At 49.9% G+C, this 17,475-nt stretch overlaps 1 protein-coding gene across 2 annotated transcripts; it reads right to left on the bottom strand.

The window, feature by feature from the left end:
- Positions 1-3,008: 3,008 nt before the first annotated feature.
- On the bottom strand, positions 3,009-17,471 carry COQ4 (coenzyme Q4). 2 transcript variants are annotated; one of them, XM_032257431.1, is made up of 7 exons: positions 17,384-17,471; positions 16,815-16,946; positions 14,371-14,467; positions 13,729-13,831; positions 4,782-4,911; positions 4,122-4,215; positions 3,009-3,590 (listed from the first exon to the last, which is right to left on the bottom strand). In XM_032257431.1, exons 2-7 carry the CDS (start codon positions 16,942-16,944, stop codon positions 3,419-3,421), a joined length of 726 nt encoding a protein of 241 aa, XP_032113322.1. In that variant the 5' UTR covers positions 16,945-16,946; positions 17,384-17,471; the 3' UTR covers positions 3,009-3,418. The 2 variants fall into 2 exon arrangements, with proteins under 2 accessions (XP_032113322.1, XP_032113321.1); XM_032257430.1 differs by having other exon boundaries at positions 17,033-17,441.
- Between the last annotated feature and the right edge of the window lie 4 nt (positions 17,472-17,475).

Here is a 17,475-nt window from a genome sequence, read left to right as displayed (position 1 = left end):
ACAGAGCAAGACTCCGTCTCAAAAAAAAAAAAAAACACTAGCTTAGCTAGGCATGGTGGCAAACATCCATAGTCCCAGCTACTGGGGAGGCTGAGACAGGAGGATCCTGGAGACCAAGAGGTCGAGGCTGTAGTGAGCTGTGATCGTGGCATCACAATTCAGCCTGGGTGATGAAATGAGATCCCATCTCAAAAAATAATTAAGTAAATAATAAACAGAAGATGGTATCGTGGAGTGAGGGGTAGGGGGACTAGGGACTGCTTCAGATGGCCGGGAAGCCCAGGAAGACGTCTCTGAGGTGACATTTAAGCAGAGATGTGAATGTAATGACCTGGCAACAGGGTACTGTTCGTAAAGGCAGGAAGAAGCCTGGTGTATTCAGGGAGCAAGATGAAGGCAAGCATGGTGTACTGAGATGGGAGAATGTAAGTTTCTGGGCAGAAGTTGGAAGGCCCTCATTGGTTAAGTGGCTACCTATAGCCAGTTTGATTTTTCTCCAATTATGAGCTGGTAACACAAATGCCACCCTATGCTCAGGAGACCAGACTCTATTCCCAGCTAAGCCTGATGCCTTGTGTCCATCTCACAAGTGCTAGAAAGGCTCAGGGTTGTCCAGGCACTGCCTGCCTAGAGCAGGTAGGCTACCCAGCTGGGCAGTGAAGGCTGTCTGTCTGACTTCCACTGCCACCTTGGCACTGTTGACTATAGTGAGTTGCGGTGGGGGTGCCAGGGACCCTGGGAAGCTGCAGAAATAGCTGGCAGGTCTGCAGACTGGTGAAGTATGGGGACTTACTCCCATGCCCTCCTTTTCCTGCAGAGATTCAAGGAGCTCAGAACAAGGCTTCCCTCCTGAAAAGTCCATGGTTCTGAGGTGGGCCTCCAGCCTCCCCTGCCCTTCTTCTGCTGCTGGGATCCCTGCCAGACGTAGAAGGCTGGGGCCCTGGTATGGCAGTGCTGAGCAGGTCTTCTGACAACCCCTTGTTCCAACCCCAGCTCTGCTCCTACTGCCTCGTTAGTAAAACACAAGTAAAATACTACCTCCCTCCTTGGGTGGTGGCCTTGAGATGTCTATGCAATAATGCCTCTCAAGTGCTTAGTACTGCCTGACATATAGTACAGTTAGAAATGGATTATAGATAGGGAAACTGAGGCACTGGTAAATGTACCAGGGGGCCTGTGTCCTCTGTTTTAGTTACTTCAAGGCAATTCTCTGCCTGCCTCTGAGCCATCGTTGATCTATCCATACAATGAGGAATTGGCCTGAAAAATGCTAAAGCCTCTTCCATCTTGGGGTTTTTCTGGCTTTTTTTTGAGACAGAGTCTAACTCTGTCGCCCAGGCTGGAGTGGAGTGGCGCGATCTCGGCTCACTGTAACCTCCCCGTCCTGGGTTCAAGTGATTCTCCTGCCTCAGCCTCCTGAGTAGCTGGGACTACAGGCATATGCCACACCTGGCCAATTTTTTATTTATTTTTATTTATTTATTTATTTATTTTTTTGAGACGGAGTTTCACTCTTGTTACCCAGGCTGGAGTGCAATGGCGCAATCTCGGCTCACCGCAACCTCCGCCTCCTGGGTTCGGGCAATTCTCCTGCCTCAACCTCCTCAGTAGCTGGGATTACAGGCACGCGCCACCATGCCCAGCTAATGTTTTTGTATTTTTAGTAGAGACGGGGTTTCACCGTGTTGACCAGGATGGTCTCGATCTCTTGACCTCGTGATCCACCCGCCTCGGCCTCCCAAAGTGCTGGGATTACAGGCTTGAGCCACCGCGCCCGGCTAATTTTTTATTTTTTAAAAATAAAAAAAAAACATGATGAGACAGTATTTCATCGTGTTAGCCAGGATGTTCTCCATCTTCTGACCTTGTGATCCACCCACCTTGGCCTCACAAAGTGCTGGGATTACAGGCTTAAGAACCGCACCTGGCCTGGTTCTAAATCCCAAGACAGGGCCACCCACTCTTCTAACACCTTTCATCCAGCCAGTCCTTGTTCCTTGGCTCTTCCCCAAGGAAAATGCCTGTTTGCCACTCCAAAATGAACTGCAGCCTTTTGTGCTTGTGAACACAAGAATAAAACAGCTCCTGATTGGCGGGGTGCAGTGGTTCACATCTGGATTATCTGGAAGGCAAGGGCGGGAGGATCACTTGAGCCCAGGAGTTCAAGGAGCCTGTACAACACAGACAGACCTCATATCTACAAAAAATTAAAATTAGTTGAGCAGCCAGGCACAGTGGCTCACACCTGTAATCAGGAGTTAGAGACCAGCCTGGGCAACATGGTGAAACCTCATCTCTACCAAAAAATACAAAAAATAGCTGGGCATGATGGCATGTGCCTATAGTCCCAGCTCCTGGGGAGGCTGAGGTGGGAGAATTGCTTGTACCTGGGAGGCAGAGGTTGCAGTGAGCTGAGATCATGCCCCTACACTTAAGCCTGAGCCAAAGAGTAAGACCCTGTCTCAAAAATAAATAAAAAAATAGAAATTAAAAAAAATGAGTTGGGTGTGGTGGTATATACCTGTAGCCTCAGCTGCCGGGGAGGCTGAGATGAGGACTGCTTGGGCCCAGGAAGTTGTGGGTGCAGTGAGCCATGACTGTGCCACGAACTCCAACCTACATGATGGGGCAAAACCTTGTCTCAAAAAAAAAAAAAAAAAAAAAAAAAAACAACCAAAAAACCCCACCCCCTGTTCCTTGGGTGAAGTCCTTCTTCTGAATGCCCCCTCAGAAAACCCCCGGTCCTAGGGGGTGGATGCCTTATGATTCCACTTTTCCTGATTATGAAACGGGGACCCAGAGTGGGGAAGTGACTTGCCCTAAGTCCTCTGCTAGAAAACAGGGAGGAGCTGGCAATTTGAATTCACGTCCACCCAACTTTGGCCAGAGGAGAGGGGACAAGCAGCTAAAGCCCAGGCTGGAGAGGAACTTCTGCCCTCAGTGCTTGGAAGGCCCCAAGAGTGCCAAAGTCACGGGCATCCCTCGGGGAAGGGAGGACAAGCAGACACTTGACCTAATGAGAGCCTTTATTCACAAACACTTGCCTCCCACTCTGCTTCCCTCTTCTCAGACTTTTGGAAGTGGGTGTAGCCCTCACTCCTGTGAGGACACCCAGCAAACCTGGCTAGCTGGGAGGAGTCTGGAACAGGACCGTAGATCTGCAGCATCCCAGCATGAGCCCAGACGACTTATGGCTGTTCACGCATGGTTCTCTTTGGGCAGCTGTTGGTTCCCCTAGGAGTCCCACTGTACTGCTTGCTCCCTGGGGGTTGGTCCTCAAGGCCACTCAGCAGTGGCTATGACAAATTATGATAAATGTAGTCCAAGGGTCAGTGTCCAAAGGGGAGGAACAAAGCCCTCTGCCCCCAAGGGAAGCAGTGGGTGGAGGAGGCAGGCCAGGCCCCACTGGCTCAGGAGCTCAGGCCAAGCCCTGGACCTGTATGGGTGGTGCAGTAATGCCCAGCTCCTCCCGCAAAGCCCTCAGGGGCTGCTCCCATCGCCGCTCATAGTACAGGTTCAGGAGACATGGGGCTCTGCGCCCATTCTGAATGGCCCATGGAATCAACTCTGAGATCAACACTTGCAGGCTCCTATGGGACAGCAGAAGAAAAAGAAAACATAAGGTCCCTGGGGGCCAGGCACTCGATTGTTCAGCACTTGATGTGCATTTTCTCAGTTCATCCTCATGAAGACCTTGGAAGGATGTAGTTACTATTCCTGCTTTTCAGATGAGGCAACAGAGCTCAGTGAGGTGGAATCCCAAGCCTAAAGCCATGCATCTTGAACATGTCGAAGCTCAGATTTAAATCACAGCCCCCTCACTCCAGAATCTAACACCAACCTCCCTTCTCACTGACCCTTATTCTGACCCTGTACTTAGGCCTGGCCCAAGAGACCCCAGAGTCCTGTGAAACGTACAGGCTTTATTTGCTCCCTTGAAGACCCCTGCCCCAAGCCAGTTTCACATCTCTGCTCCATTCCTTCTACCCTTACTTTCCGGAGAACTGGAAAGGGCTGTGCAGGGGCCTGTGTGCTCTTCCTACTTCTAGGAGTCCTGGTCCCTCTGAGTTCTGCCAACTCCAACCCCCCAACCCTGACCCAGCCGCCACTTGAAAACTTACTGAGCACTGAGTTGGATTGGTCCAAAGAGTGCACCCAGGATGCACATGGGCAGGCCAGTCTGGACAGCTTCAAACCATTTCACCACGATCTCCCCTGGGGGTGAGGGATGGGTTGGGAGGTGAACAGGCTATCTGAAGGAAAGGCCAGTGGTGCTCACAGCAGGGCAAAGAGAGGCAACTGTTCCTCTCTGATCTCCACCAGGGTCAGCTGTGCCCAGTCCTGGCCTGTGCTGGAACCTGGGGCACTCAGCTTAGGGTACGGGAGAGGGCCCAAGAGTGAACAGAAGGGAATAAGAGATGGAGAAGAAGCCGGGGGTCAGGGCGCAGAGGATCCTATGGCCCCATAAGCCAGGCTAAACACTCCAGGATGGTTCCTGTAGGTCTTAGGGAGCTGCTGAGGTTTCAGAGCAGGAAAGCAGCTAAAGCCCAGAAACAGACCAGGAGCCTTGAGGATGGGCTGCTGCTACATCAGTGCAGGAGCCCTGAGAGGCAGTGGGAGGGAGAAGGGGGATGTGTGGTGAAGGTGCTACCAAGATGTTCAGGTAAAGCAGAAAATGAGGCACAAGCCAGGTGATGCAGGGGGTGGTGGAGATAGGCAAGCCCTACCCTGGCCCTGAAGCCACCCCAGGGAGACAGGCCGTTGGGGTTGGTGGTACTCACCCAGGATGTTGGTGGGCATCCCCAGCAGGGTGTGGAGCATGTCGTGCACCTCCCGGTACCGCTGAATCACATACGCAAGCTCCTCATCATCCACGAAGCGGGTGGGTGCTCGGGTGTCTGGGGAGACCCTCTGACAATCACGAGCCTCCCTTAGAACCCTTCCTGATGGTTTATAGGACCCGATTTGCCAGACTCTCTCTGGCACTGTCACAACTCTCACCAAACTCATACCCTACTAGAAAACCCTGGGGACTGGTCAGGCGCCGTGGCTCATGCCTGTAATCCCAGCACTTTGGGAGGCTGAGGCAGGTGGATCACCTGATGTCAGGAGTTTGAGATCAGTCTGACCAATATGGTGAAACCCCGTCTCTACTAAAAATACAAACGTTAGCTGGGCGTGGTGGCAGGCACCTGTAATCCCAGCTACTTGGGAGGGTGAGACAGGAGAATTGCTTGAACGAGGGAGGCGGAAGTTGCAGTGAGCCGAGATTGCGCCACTGCACTGCAGCCTTGATGACAGAGTGAGACTCCATTTCAAAATAAATAAATAAAAGATTAGTTTCTGTCCATATCTGCCAACTATGGAGGCCTTGGGCACAGAATATGCTGGGACTGGCAATCTCCACTCCTTGGCTTGCCCCAACTCACATGTAATGTCTGTGGCCTATTAGAATCTATGGTACAGGGCCGGGCGCGGTGGCTCAAGCCTGTAATCCCAGCACTTTGGGAGGCCGAGGCGGGTGAATCACGAGGTCAACAGATCGAGACCATCCTGGTCAACATGGTGAAACCCCGTCTCTACTAAAAATACAAAACATTAGCTGGGCATGGTGGTGCGTGCCTGTAATCCCACCTACTCAGGAGGCTGAGGCAGGAGAACTGCCTGAACCCAGGAGGCGGAGGTTGCGGTGAGCCGAGATCGCGCCATTGCACTCCAGCCTGGGTAACAAGAGTGAAACTCCGTCTCAGAAAAAAAAAAAAAAAAAAAAAAAAAAGAATCTATGGTACAGAAGCTCTTAGTAAGGAGTGGGGGGGAATGAGCAGTTACTGAATAGGTATCAGAGTTTCAGTTTTGGAAGATGAAAAAGTTCAGTTCTGCATAACAATGTAAACATACTTAACACTACTAAACTGTACACTTTTAAAAGATTAAGATGGTAGGGCCAGGCATGGTGGCTCACACTTGTAATCCCAGGCCTTTGGTAGGCCAAGGGGGACAGATCATGAGGTCAGAAAATGGAGACCAGCCTGTCCAATATGGTAAAACCCCGTTTCTACTAAAAAATACAAAAATTAGCCAGGCGTGGTGGCGCACACCTGTACTCCCAGCTACTAGGGAGACTGAGGCAGGAGAATCACTTGAACCCAGGAGACGAAGGTTGCAGTGAGCCAAGATCATGCCACTGCACTCCAGCCTGGTGACAGAGTGAGACTGTCTCAAAGAAAAAAAAAAAAAAAAAAGAAAAAGATTAAGATGGTAAATTTTATTTTGTGCTTTTAAAATTTACTATAGTTAAAAATTAAAATTTACAGGCTCACGCCTGTAATCCCACCACTTTGGGAGGCCAAGGCAGGAGGATCACTTGAGGCCAGGAGTTCAAGACCAGCTTCGGCAAAGGAGCAAGACCCTGTCTCTATAAAAAATACAAAAATTAGGCTGGGCACAGTGGCTCATGCCTATAATCCCAACACTTTGGGAGGCTGAGGCAGGCAGATCACCTGAGGTCAGGAGTTCAAGACCAGCCTGGTTAACAGGGAGAAACTCCTTCTTATTTATTTATTTATTTGTTTGTTTGTTTATAAGATAGAGTCTTACTCTGTAGCCAGGTGCCAGGCTGGAGTGCAGTGGCGCAAATTTGGCTCACTGCAACCTCCACCTCCCAGGTTCAAGCAATTCTCCTGCCTCAGCCTCCCAAGTAGCTGGGACTACAGGCGCGTGCCACCATGCCCAGCTAATTTTTGTATTTTTAGTAGAGACGGGGTTTCACCATTTTGGCCAGGATGGTCTTGATCTCTTGACCTTGTGATCCGCCTACCTCGGCCTCCCAAAGTGCTGGGATTACAGGCATGAATGAGCCACTGTGCCTGGCCGAGAAACTCCATCTTTACTAAAAAATACAAAAATTAACCAGGCGTGGTGATGCACACCTGTAATCCCAGCTACTTGGGAAGCTGAAACAGGAGAATCACTTGAACCCAGGAGGTGGAGGTTATAGTGAGCCGATATCTCACTACTGCACTCCAGCCTGGGTGACAGAATGAGAGACTCTGTCTCCAAAAAAAAAAAAGAAAAAGAAAAATACAGGGCCGGGCGCGGTGGCTCAAGCCTGTAATCCCAGCACTTTGGGAGGCTGAGGCGGGTGGATCACGAGGTCAAGAGATCGAGACCATCCTGGTCAACATGGTGAAACCCCGTCTCTATTAAAAATACAGAAAATTAGCTGGGCATGGTGGTGCGTGCCTGTAATCCCAGCTACTCGGGAGGCTGAGGCAGGAGAATTGCCTGAACCCAGGAGGCGGAGGTTGCGGTGAGCCGAGATCATGCCATTGCACTCCAGCCTGGGTAACATGAAACTCCATCTCAGAAAAAAAAAAAAAAGAAAAAGAAAAAAAAAACACAAAAATTAGCCAGGTGTGGTGGTATATGCCTGCAGTCTCAGCTACTCAGGAGGCTGAGACAGGAGGATTGCTTGAGCCCCAGAGTTTAAGGTTACAGGGAGCTATGACTATACTGCTGCACTCAGTAAGACATTGTCTCTAAAAACAAAAATAGAAAATGAAGCCCCAGGCCGGGCACGGTGGCTCAAGCCTGTAATCCCAGCACTTTGGGAGGCCGAGGCGGGTGGATCACGAGGTCAAGAGATCGAGACCATCCTGGTCAACATAGTGAAACCCCGTCTCTACCAAAAATACAAAAAATTAGCTGGGCATGGTGGTGCGTGCCTGTAGTCCCAGCTACTCAGGAGGTTGAGGCAGGAGAATTGCCTGAACCCAGGAGGCGGAGGTTGCGGTGAGCCGAGATCGCGCCATTGCACTCCAGCCTGGGTAACATGAGTGAAACTCTGTCTCAAAAAAAAAAAAAAAAAAAAAAAAAAAAAAGAAAATGAAGCCCCAAAGACCCTGGTCCTAGCACAAGCTGCTCCCAGCTTGGGGTGCTGCTCTCTCCCACTATCCCCATCTTCACTGTGATAATTCCTATTTATCCTTCATGACCTGGTTAAGTGTCCCCCGTCCCCTGCCCCACCCAGAAGCCATCCCTATAGACCACTCGGGTTCATGTTATGGTCTCTTGAAGAATCATGCACCTCTTTGTGGCACTTAATTGTACGTTGATGTTTAATGCATGTGATAATTAATGTCTCCTAGACCTGCACTGTCCAGTATGGCAGCCGCTTGCCACATATGGCCATTGAGAAAGGTGGCAAGATCCAATTAAGATGTGCTTAGGGCCAGGCACGGTGGCTCAAGCCTCTAATCCCAGCACTTTGGGAGGCCGAGGCGGGTGGATCACGAGGTCAAGAGATCGAGACCATCCTGGTCAACATGGTGAAATGAAACCCCGTCTCTACTAAAAATACAAAACATTAGCTGGGCATGGTGGTGTGTGCCTGTAATCGCAGCTACTCAGGAGGCTGAGGCAGGAGAACTGCCTGAACCCAGAAGGCGGAGGTTGCGGTGAGCCGAGATCGCGCCATTGCACTCCAGCCTGGGTAACATGAGTGAAACTCCGTCTCAAAAAAAAAAAAAAAAAAAAAAAAAAAAAAAAAAAAAAAACCCACAAAAACAAAGATGTGCTAAACACATAAAATACACGAGACTTCAAATACTTAGTATGAAAAAAAGAATGTAAAAATCTCAATAATTTGAAAATATTGATTACTTGTTGAAATAATAGTTTGGATATATTGGGCTAAACAAGATGCATATTTAAAATTAATTCTGGCCAGGTGCAGTGGCTCACACCTATAATCTCAGCACTTTGGGAGGCTGAGGCAGGCAGATCAACTGAGGAGTTCAAGACCAGCCTGGCCAACATGATGAAACCCCATCTCTACTAAAAATACAAAAATGAGCCTGGCATTGTGGTGGGAGCCTGTAATCCCAGTTACTTGGAAGGCTGAGATCAGAGAATTGCTTGAACCTGGGAGGCAGAGGCTGCAATGAGCTGAGATGGCACCTTTGCAGTCCAGCCTGAGAGACAGAGCAAGACTCCGTCTCAAAAGAAAAGAAAAAAAATTAATTCTACCTTTTTTTGGGGGGTGGATGGAGTTTCACTCTCTCGTTGCCCAGGTTGGAGTGCAATGGCACAAACACGGCTCACTGCAATCTCCACCTCGCGGGTTCAAGCAATTCTCGTCTCAGCCTCCGAAGTAGCTGGGATTACAGGCTCCCACCACCATGCCAGGCTAATTTATGTATTTTTAGTAGAGATGGGGTTTCATCATGTTGGCCAGGCTGGTCTCGAACTCCCGACCTCAGGTGATCCACCAGCCTCAGCCTCCCAAAGTGCTGGGATTACAGGTGTGAGACACTGCACCCAGCTCCACCTGTTTCTTTTTGCTATTAAAGTGGCTGGCAGAAAATTTTAAATTACCTACATTCTCACGTTATATTTTTATGGATGGTATTGAAACAGTCTGTCTGCTACACAAGGGCAAGGCTGGCTCTGTTTTGCTTATTCTTTTACCTCCAGTAGCCTGATCCCAGGCCTGGATGAATGAACATCTCTTGAACATATGACTAAAAGGCCAGCCCCGGGACTTTTCTGACCTCAGGTAGGAATGCCAAGTCTCCTCCTCTTACTTCTGAGTACTCAGCAGCACTCACACAGAGTGGACACAGCCTGGTCTTCCTTTTCCCAAAGAATGCCCTCAGAGTGTCCATAAGCTGAGATCTGATGTCTTTCTGGCTTTGGGGTTGTTGGCTTAATGCCATGCCCAATCTGTGTCTGTGGCCTTACAAGGTCCTAGGACCTAATTTCCTCTGCAGTTCTACTTGTTGTGTGAAGCTGAAGATGACATAGAGTATCCACCATGTGCCGGCAGCGGCAGGGTAGGTGTCCTTTATGCATCCTTGCAATCTCAGAGGTAAATACTGTTATTACCGCAGATATAGATAAGGAAAACAAGGGCTGGGCATGGTGACTCAGGCCTGTAATCCCAGCACTTTGGGAGGCCAAGGCCAGCGGATAACTTAAGGTCAGGAGTTTGAGACCAGCCTGGCCAATATGGTGATACCCTGCCTATGCTAAAAATATAAAAATTAGCCAGGGGTGGTGGTGTGCCCCTGTAGTCCCAGCTACTCGGAGGGCTGAGGCAGGAAGATCGACAGGAGGGGGAGGTTGCAGTGAGCTCAAATTATGCCCTCCAGCTGGGGTGACAGAGGAGACAAAAAAAAGATAAGGAAAACAAGGTTCAGAGGGATAAAGTAATTTGCCCAAGATCACACAGCTAGTAAAGTGGCTCAGTCAGGATTTGAAACAAATTCTGTTACATTCTAAAGCTAGTGGCCTTAACATCCATTACCAAGGCTAATAAGTGCCCTGGAAGATATATGTGAGGTCCTCTTACTTCTGATGAGGAATCTGAGACTTAGCAAGGTTGAAGGATTTGTCCAAGGTTGTAAAGCTGGGAAGAGAGGCAGGATTCTAACTCAGCCTCCTCCTAATTCTCAAGCCCCTGTCTGTAATCTTGATGTTGCAAGATGACCACACCTCCACTAAAGTAAGCCTCAGGGAGGGGAGGGTGGCCTCACCTTGAGCCTTTATCTAAATCTAGGTGGGGACAAAGGTACTCCTTCCCATTCCATGAGCTGCTGATTTCCTTGCTCTCCTTGTGTCACAATCGCCAGAGTGCTTACCACAAGTGGGGCTGTGGCTGAGCATGGTGCCCTGGCAGTCCCATCCCTGCTACGCCTTCCCCTCCACAGCAGCAGGGCTAAACACCGGGGGAAATTCAGAAGACTGTCTCTCCCTGTGTGGCGCACTTGAGGCAGGTCACTCTGGTGAGTTAGTTTCCCACTGATGAAATTTGCATCCTGGTGAAATCTGAGAGATGGTATAAAATAGGGCAAGTGATCGCCTGTCAAGGTGGCTGTGCAGGAGACTGAGGAACAGAACGTCGTCTCAGGGACAATAACCATCTAGAGCAGTGGTTCTCCACTGCCCACCAGCGGACATCTGTAATCTCTGGAGACATCTGTTGTTGTCACAACTTGGCAGGGGTGCTCCTGGCACCCAGTGAGTAGCAGCCAGGGAGGCCAGGAAACATCCTACCATGCTCAGGACCACCCCCACAACAAAGAGTGACCCAGCCCAAACACTGACACTGCCAAGGTTGAGAAACTGTTCTGGGGAAACTTTGGAGACCCCTCACCTCCTCCAGCCCGGCTGGCTCTGGACAGCCATTTGACAGGGGACCTTGATGGGATGTATGTGTGTTGGAGGAGGGAGGGAAGATGGCACAGGGACAGGGAAGATGGGCCAACTGGATCCTAAGGTCCTTTACAGATCAACGTTACTGTCCTGCTCCAGACTTTCCACAAGCTTCCTACTGGTCCTATTACAAAATATAGACTCCTCCTACTGGTGGCCCACAGGCCCCAGCCCTGACTGACTTCCCAGCCCACTCACTGTCTCTCCCCACTTCACTCCTCTGTGGCCACACTGGTCGACCTTCCTTTTCCTAAATACGTGGGGTCTCTGCCCTTGCTGGTCCCTCTACTCAGAATGTTCTTCCCCAGCTCTCCACAGGTTTGGCTCCTCCTCACCTTCCAAGTCTCCTCAGAGGAGCCGGCCCTGACCATCCCATCAGAAACACTGTCTTCCATCACACTAACTTCTCTGCATAGCTGCTAGAATGTAAGTTCCACAAAGGCAGGCTTTTTGCTGGTTTTGTCCACTGTATCCCAACTGCTGACAATAGCGCTGGTGTACTTTTTTTTTTTGAGACAGGGTCTTGCTCTGCTGCCCAGGCTGGAGTGTAGTGGCGTGATCACAGCTCACGGCCCTCACCCTCCTGGGCTCAACTCATCCTCCCCACTCCCTCTCAGGTGGCTGGGACTATGGGTACACATCACCATGCCTGGTTAATTTTTGTGTTTTTTGCAGAAACAGGGTTTCACCATGTTGCCCAGGCTGGCCTCGAATTCGTGGGCTCAAGTGATCTCCCTCCTCAGCCTCCCAAAGTATTAGGATTACACACGTGAGCCACCATGCCTGGCCTAGTGCCAGAATATTCTAATTACTTAAAATATTTTATCTGTATTTTATTTTATTTATTTATTTAGAGACGGAGTCTCACACTGTTGCCCAGGCTGGAATGCAGTAGTGCGATCTCAGCTCACTGCAACTTCTGACTCTTGGGTTCGAGTGATTCTTCTGCCTCACCTCCCAAGTAGCTGGGACTATAGGCACATGCCACCATGTCTGGCTAATTTTTATATTTTTAGTAGAGACGAGGTTTCACCATATGGGCCAGGCTGGTCTGGAACTCCTAACCTTGTGATCCACCTGCCTCGGCCTCCCAAAGTGCTGGGATTATAGGTGTTGAGCAATCGTGCCTGGCCTTACCTGTATTTTTATATGAATTTTTTTGTTTTGTTTGAGACAGAGTCTCACTCTGTCCCCCAGGCTGGAGTGCAGTAGTGTGATCTCGGCTCACTGCAGTCTCTGCCTCCCAGGTTCAAGCAATTCTCCTCAGCCTCCCAAGTAGCTGCGATTACAGGCGCACACCACCATACCTGGCTAACTTTCGTATTTTTAGTAGAGACAGGGTTCCACCATGTTGGCCAGGCTGATCTCAAACTCCTGACCTCAGGTGATCTGCCCACCTGGGCCTCCCAAAATGCTGAGATTATAGGTGTGAACCATTGTGCCCACCCTGAAAAATCTTTTAAACTATTTTATTGTCTACCTCTCCAACTAGAATAGACATTAGGGTGGGAAACTTGGCTATCCAGTTCACCATTATATTCCCAGTACACACAAAAAATGGATGGGCAGGGCACGGTGACTCAAGCCTGTAATCCCAGTACTTTGGAAGGCTGAGGCAGGCAGATCACTTGAGGTCAGGGGTTCAAGACCGGCCTGGCCAATATGGTAAAACCCCATCTCTACTAAAAATACAAAAATTAGCCAGGCGTTATGTTGTGCACCTGTAATCCCAGGTACATGAGAGGATGAGGCAGGAGGATTGCCTGAACCTGGGAAGCTGAGCTGCAGTGAGCCATGACCTCCCCACTGTACTCCAGCCTGGGTGACAGAGCGAGGCTCTGTCTCAAAACAAAAAACAAAAAGGATGGCACAAGGCAGAGGCTCAGTAAGTGAATGAGTTCACCAATAGTCGGGACATCCCCTTCCCCCCTCTCCTTGTCCTCCTTTGCCTGGGGCTAGAGAGTGTCAAACCTGCCATATCACAGAGAAAGCAATGTCCGTGGGACAAGGGAGCATGGTACAGCAGTTAAGAGCATGACTTGGGGTTGATTACTGCCTCCATTAATACCAGCTATGTGAAATTAGCAAGTTGCTTCACTGCTCTGAGCCTCTGTTTCCTTATGTACTAAAAGAGGATAATAATAGAACATACTTTCTTTTTCTTAGAAGAGACAGAAGTGGAAAAAGGAGAAAAATGAAATAAAAATATATGTATTAAAAAAAAATAATAGAACATACTTGACAGGGTTGTGGGGGGATTCAGCAAGAACACAGATGCGGCTGGCATCAAGCATGCAGTGGGAGGTTAATGGACACTGGCCAGTATTATCATTTGAAGGCATGTTCCTACCCATTTGCCTGTCCCATAGAAAATGACAAAGCCTTGGCATAACCCTGAAAAGCACTCTCGACCATGGTGGCAGCTCAGGGCTCCTCTTTCCTCAGGGTGTCAGGCCTATGCTATTCCCCTGTCCTGTCTAGTGACTGCCAGGTACACAGAAGCTGAAAACTCACGTTCACATCCAGGAAACGGAGATACTCGCGGCCCAGGGAACCTTCCGGCAGGCTCTGGAGCTTGCCCAGGTCGAGGGTGGATGTCGAAATCCGGGGACGCTCCCTGAAAGGCAAGACTTGCGTATTGGGAGAGGGTTGGCAAAGGTAGGTGAAAGATCCAATTGCAGTGAGCTGGGAGGCAGGTGAACCCACAGAGGAGCAATGTGGCCACCACAAATCTTAATGGAGCACTTACAGCTGGCCAGGTCAGTGTCAGGGACTTGGCATACTACCCCAAACCAAGGACAAGGGCAGGGGCACAATCTAGGCAGGAAGACAGTCCTCGAATGTGACCAGAGTACTTGCAAAAGGCACTGCAAGGGAGGGGTAAAGCCAGCACATTATGGGAACTTAGTGAAGGCACAGAGCCCTGTGGCTGAAATTGGGCCAATGCCATCATACTGCCCAACTCACAGGTCATCATAGTGTATACACGTGTATGTGAATGACACCCCTGGAATTGGGCAGTGCCCAGCCTGTGCAACTATATGTGGCCAGGGTATCAAGAGCGCCCTAGAGGAACAGAACAAACACAATGTGATTCTAGAAAGGTCAGAATACCTAGAGACTGCCCCCAGACCCCCAGGCAGAGCTGGGACCTACTGCAGGATCTGGGCACCCTCTGGATCCCTCCTCATCTGGTCCCTGAGGACCTTCAGGGTTCGGTGTCCCGTGGTCTCCCCTAGAACTGCAACCATGTCTGAAAGGACAGAAATGGGCACAAATGGGGGATGTCATCTTAGGTTAAGTTACCTGACCTGGTCTGAGCCTTTGTTTCCTACAGGATAAATTAGAGATAATATCTAGCTCTTTGTTGTAAGGATTTATATAAAACACTTAGCAAATTACCCAGCACATAACAAGGGCTCAGTATACACATCTATAGTTCTTATTCTTTATCTACTGGGGTGGGACAGCTCCGCTTGTCACAATGTTCTAAACATTTTATAAGTCACTTTTCACAATACAATATCACGTCTCCATTGATTGGTAGAGGCTTAGGCATCTAAGAGAGTGCTGGGCTATAGCCCAGGTGTGTTCACTATCTAGGCAAGCTGCTTCACATTTCTGTTTTGTTTTGTTTTTTGAGACAGGGTCTTGCTCTGTTGCCCAGGCTGGAGTGAAGTGGTGTGATCACAGCTCACTGCTGGGACTACAGGTGTGCAGCTAGTTTTTTAAATTTTCTGTAGAGATGAGGTCTTGCTATGTTGCCCAGGCTGGTCTTGAACTTTGGCCTCAAGTGATCCTCCCACCTTGGATTCTCAAATTATTGGGATTACAGTTGTGAGCCACCATGCCTAGCCTGCTTCACATTTTTCAGCCTTGGTGTCCTAATTTGTGAAGTGCAGACAACAACTTTCTTAGATGGTTCTTGTGAGAAACCATGAAAATCATGCATACATAACACTTGGTGGACAAGCTGTAGTGGCTGACGCCTGTAATTCTAACGGGCTGGGGGGCGGGGAGGAGGACCCGAGTCAGGAGGATCGCTAGAGGCCAAGAGTTCCAGACCAGCCTGGGCAACATGGCAAGACCCCATCTCTACAAAAAAATTAAAAAATTTGCTGGCCTTCGCTGGGCGTGGTGGCTCATGCCTGTAATCCCAACACTTTGGGAGGCCAGGTGGGTGGATCACCTGAGGTCAGGAGTTTGAGACCAGCCTGGACAACATGGCGAAATCCGGTCTCTACTAAAAATACAACAATTAGTCCAGGTGGCACAGGCCTGTAATCCCAGTTACTCCGGAAGCTGAGGCACAAAAATCGCTTGAACCTGGGAGGTGGTGGTTGCAGACAGCCGAGATCGCGCCACTGCACTCCAGCGTAGGCCATAGAGACATTCTGTTTCAAAACACAACAAAAAAAACCCCAAAAAACCACTGGGGACATGGATAAATAGTGTTTTTTGTTTAAGACGGTCTCACTCTGTTGCCAAGGCTGGAGTGCAATGGTGCAATCACAGCTCACTGAAGTCTCGAACTCCCCCGCTCAAATGATCCTCCCACCTCAGCCTCCCAAGTAACTGGGAATACAGCCGCATGCAACCAGGCCCAATTAATTTTTGTATTTTTTTTGTAGATATGGGGATTCGCCATGTTGCCCAGGCTGGTCTCAAACTCCTTAGCTCAAGCCATCTGCCCGCTTTGGCCCCTCCAAAGTATTGGGATTATATGCGTGAGCCACTGTGCCTAGCCTATTGTTTTTATTTTTTATTTATTTATTTTTAAATTATTATTATTTTTTTTTTGAGACGGAGTTTCGCTCTTGTTACCCAGGCTGGAGTGCAATGGCGCGATCTCGGCTCACCGCAACCTCCGCCTCCTGGGTTCAGGCAGTTCTCCTGCCTCAGCCTCCTGAGTAGCTGGGATTACAGGCACGCGCCACCATGCCCAGCTAATTTTTTGTAGTTTTAGTAGAGACAGGGTTTCACCGTGTTGACCAGGATGGTCTCGATCTCTTGACCTCGTGATCCACCCTCCTCGGCCTCCCAAAGTGCTGGGATTACAGGCTTGAGCCACCGCGCCCGGCCAGCCTATTGTTTTTATTAGTAGGAATAACGGTATTTCCCAGAACTCAAAAACCCTGGGAGAGATGAGAAAAACACTGTAGAACCCTAGGATGTTCTAGTTACACAACCAGCAAACATTTATTGAGCATTTACTATGTGCCAGGCACTATCCAGAGGGCTGCAGATACAGTGGAACGAGGCAGACATGGTCCCTGACCTCATTAAGTTGACTTTCCAGTAGGATGTTATAAGCTGATCAGTACTTATGAATCATGTATTTAGTCTAGCTGTTTTTAACATGGCTGCATGACAGATTCTCCCAAGTATTTAAAAAATACAGACTTTCGGATTCCACGTTCCTTTCTCCTCCACGGCAGATTCAGCAGTGAGTTTAGGTGGGATCCAGGAATCTGCATTTTCATAAACATTCCGAGTGGTTCGGAGCTGCAACCAGGTTTCCTCGACCTAGACTATGCTCCAATTACCACAGGAAACGGCTCCCAGCCGCTCCCATGGGGACAAGGCGTCGGAGGCCTTACCGTGGCGATAGGGGTTATACAGCGCCATAGCAGCGGAACCGGCGGCCAGCAGCACTTTCTGCAGCGGGGAGGTGGGGATGTGATGTGGATACAGCAGGCCGACGCCGTCGCTCCTGGCTCGGAACAGCATTTCTGCGGGGCAAGAAAAAGGCCGAGGTCAGAGGAGCTGGGCGCTTCCAGGCTCCTTCCACCTGCGCCTGGAACCCGGCGCCACTTGCCTGCCGCAGGCCTAGGGCGGCTGGGGAGCCAACGGAACGGGCGCAGGACAGCGCACAGCACAATCGCCATGGCAGCGGGCGTCCGCGGAGGACGGGCGGACACAGAGAACGCCAGGAGCCTCTCAGACGACGGAGCGTCGGAGGGGTCAAAAACCACTGAAAAACCGGTTCTGATGGCGTTGCCTACGGCCCTTTGAGAAGAAACACCGCTGCACGGGCAGAAGGCACGTAGGCCAAGTAGGCGAAGGAAGCCCACGCGAACTGTCTACCTCCTACAACCACAGATCCAAGACTCTCGCCATTTCACTTCGCCACAGAAAGCGTCTCCAAAGGAAACGCAACCACACTCACTCCGGCTCAGCGCCGGACCTTATTTCCTTCTCCATATCCGGTTTTCCCCGAAGACTATTAAGATGCGAACTTCTTCCGGCTGTGGAACAGGG

Source organism: Sapajus apella, unplaced genomic scaffold, assembly GCF_009761245.1.
Source record: "Sapajus apella isolate SASKATOON/1434 unplaced genomic scaffold, GSC_monkey_1.0 scaffold97, whole genome shotgun sequence".
NCBI classification, from domain to species: Eukaryota; Metazoa; Chordata; class Mammalia; order Primates; family Cebidae; genus Sapajus; species Sapajus apella.
Note: the sequence above shows the minus strand (reverse complement) of the source record. Positions and strands in the feature narration are given on the sequence as shown.